The following is a 2,335-nucleotide window of genomic DNA, read 5'->3' on the forward strand; positions in this document are numbered from 1 at the left end:
GCAGCATATCTTCAAGGACCCCATTTATTCGATTAGCAAAAACCAATGGCCCAACATTCAAGTCTATTTAGTGTACTACTCTCTACTTTCTTTTTCCTGCTAGCAGTATGATGTGCATTTGAGACACTGTTCCAAATAAATTCCATTCAAGATCACATTCAAGTGGTGAAATCAATTTGGGCCAGTAAAAAACAATTAAGCTTTCGAAGCAATTAGAAGGACAGGTATTGATGAGCTTCAACTTTCAACAACACACCCAATAATAACTCTCATAATTACAAGATGTGTCTATCTTCTATGTCCACTGTCTAGATGCAGTAAAACCGGTTGGAGGCAACTCATTTGCAAACTTTTAGAACTGAATCACTATATGTGTTTTAACTTTCGACCAAACATACTACTCTACTCACTCTAATATGTGAAGTCTACTATGAAAAGATTAAGAAAAAAGTGTGTGGATTAGAGCCCTTAATATCAGTGGCAAGCTTTCATTAGGGTAAAGAGGAAAGAAAAGCAAAACATGTCAAAAGTCTAGCTGTAACTACATACCCAGCCTCCGCTTTCGCCTGTTAGATAGCCTACCTTGTGTGCATGACCAGCCCTCTCACCTCGCACTTCTCTTCCACCCAACATAACACAAAATATTCAACCCATCCCTTGCCACTCTCCAACCATGATTTGGTGGGTAATAAAATGCCTCGGCGTTGTACAACATGAGAGAGGGAGAGCGAGAGAGAGAGTAGTATGCCTCTCACGGTTGCATTAAACAAAACTAATTGACCTCTCCCCATCCATCTCCCTCCCCACTATAAATACTCGCCATCTCCATTCCAACTACACCAACGCAACACGCTCCTAGCATTCCAACTCCCGGGCTTCTCTCCTTCCAGAGCATCCCCTCCCCTGTCGCTCTCACTTTCATCTGCACGCCTCCTGCTTCTCGGACCCGACGCAAAAGTAAGCCCCCTCCCTATATGCATCCATCTCTAGTGATCTCATATCTCTTCTAGGTTGCAACAATCGATCAACAGTAGCTTTCAGAGCGTATGCTAATCCGACAGTTCAACGTTTTGATGTGTGCAGGCAGGGGATACCTCTGAGGATGAGCCGCAGCAACAGGAAGAGCTCATCAAAGGGCCTTGACCTGAAGCTGAACCTCTCGCTGCCTGCAAGAGGGGACTCCTCCAACAGGGCGATGGCTGACGAGGAGTCGTCCCCGAGCTCATGCCTGTCGTCGGAGAACGAGCATGGCCTGCAGTGGTCCAACAGCCCTGAGGCGACGTCCATGGTGCTCGCCGCCTGCCCTCGCTGCTTCATCTACGTCATGCTCCCCCAGGATGACCCTCGGTGCCCCCAGTGCAAGAGCCCCGTGCTCCTTGACTTCCTGCAGGACAATAGCAACAATAACAACAACAACAACAGCAACAGCAGGAAGAGCAGGAGGGGGTGAAAGAAGAGGAGGAGAGGCTCCATTCCGCAGCACCGACATCAAGAAAAGCGTTTATATGAAGTCCTAGGTCCAGTAGTTCTCTTTCGTTTGATCATTTCTTCAGTGTAACCATGATATGTCTGTATTAAAATTGTGAGGCTGGCATATATCCATGTGCTGGTGTGTCACGATTTTGACACATCATGGATACACTGGGGACTATATCCCCTCTCCTGTGTTCTTCTTCGGTGGTTCTAAATGGAGTAGTTTGTTAGGCATAGGACCAGACTTCTTCTCTTCTGTTTCTTACTTTCAAGACACGAAAAGATTACCCCTGAAAATCTCAAGTTGGGCCGGATGAGTATTATTCTGAAACATCTATGATAGACAAGCTTCTGCGACTTCACACCACGAACACTCATCTGTTCATTCCTTTGTGTTCAGACAAGGTATGCAAATCCACCATACAAAGTGGAGAAAGTGCAAGAACAGTCAACCCCAGAAGTGGAGTGTTAGGAATTTGTCACCACAGATTAGTTGAACTAACCAATTGGCATTACAACTCCCACGCCTCAACATAATGAGGGCTCTACCTACTATCCTTGAAAAAGACATCAGGTAATTAAAAAGGTGATGAAATTTCAAATTGGAGAGATATAGTATTTGAAACAATCAAACAGTCTACGGTGTGACGCCATGCAATGAATACCGATTGATTTCAGCATCCATCACCTATCTCTTGCCATTATACTTCCATCTGAATACGTGCATTGTGACGCAGCACGCCAGCAACCTAATTTAATGCCCGCTTTGGTCAACTTTGCAAGCCGATTGATTTATGTTTACTCAATAAAGACATCTCAGTTTGAGTCCACATCATCATAATCAGATACGGAGACCAGCCAT

General features: G+C 45.0%; 1 protein-coding gene across 1 annotated transcript; it reads left to right on the top strand.

The window, feature by feature from the left end:
- Positions 1–712: 712 nt before the first annotated feature.
- Positions 713–1,835, top strand: LOC123053254 (protein GL2-INTERACTING REPRESSOR 1). The gene is made up of 2 exons (XM_044476708.1): positions 713–957; positions 1,084–1,835. The coding sequence occupies exon 2, from the start codon at positions 1,103–1,105 to the stop codon at positions 1,448–1,450; it is 348 nt and encodes a 115-aa protein (XP_044332643.1). The 5' UTR covers positions 713–957; positions 1,084–1,102; the 3' UTR covers positions 1,451–1,835.
- The last annotated feature ends 500 nt before the right edge of the window (positions 1,836–2,335 follow it).

The sequence above is a fragment of the Triticum aestivum genome, chromosome 2D (genome assembly GCF_018294505.1).
Source record: "Triticum aestivum cultivar Chinese Spring chromosome 2D, IWGSC CS RefSeq v2.1, whole genome shotgun sequence".
NCBI lineage: Eukaryota > Viridiplantae > Streptophyta > Magnoliopsida > Poales > Poaceae > Triticum > Triticum aestivum.

Excerpts from the sequence above, each read along its gene's own strand:
- LOC123053254 (XM_044476708.1), top strand. The coding sequence starts at position 1,103 with ATGAGCCGCAGCAACAGGAAGAGCTCATCAAAGGGCCTTGACCTGAAG.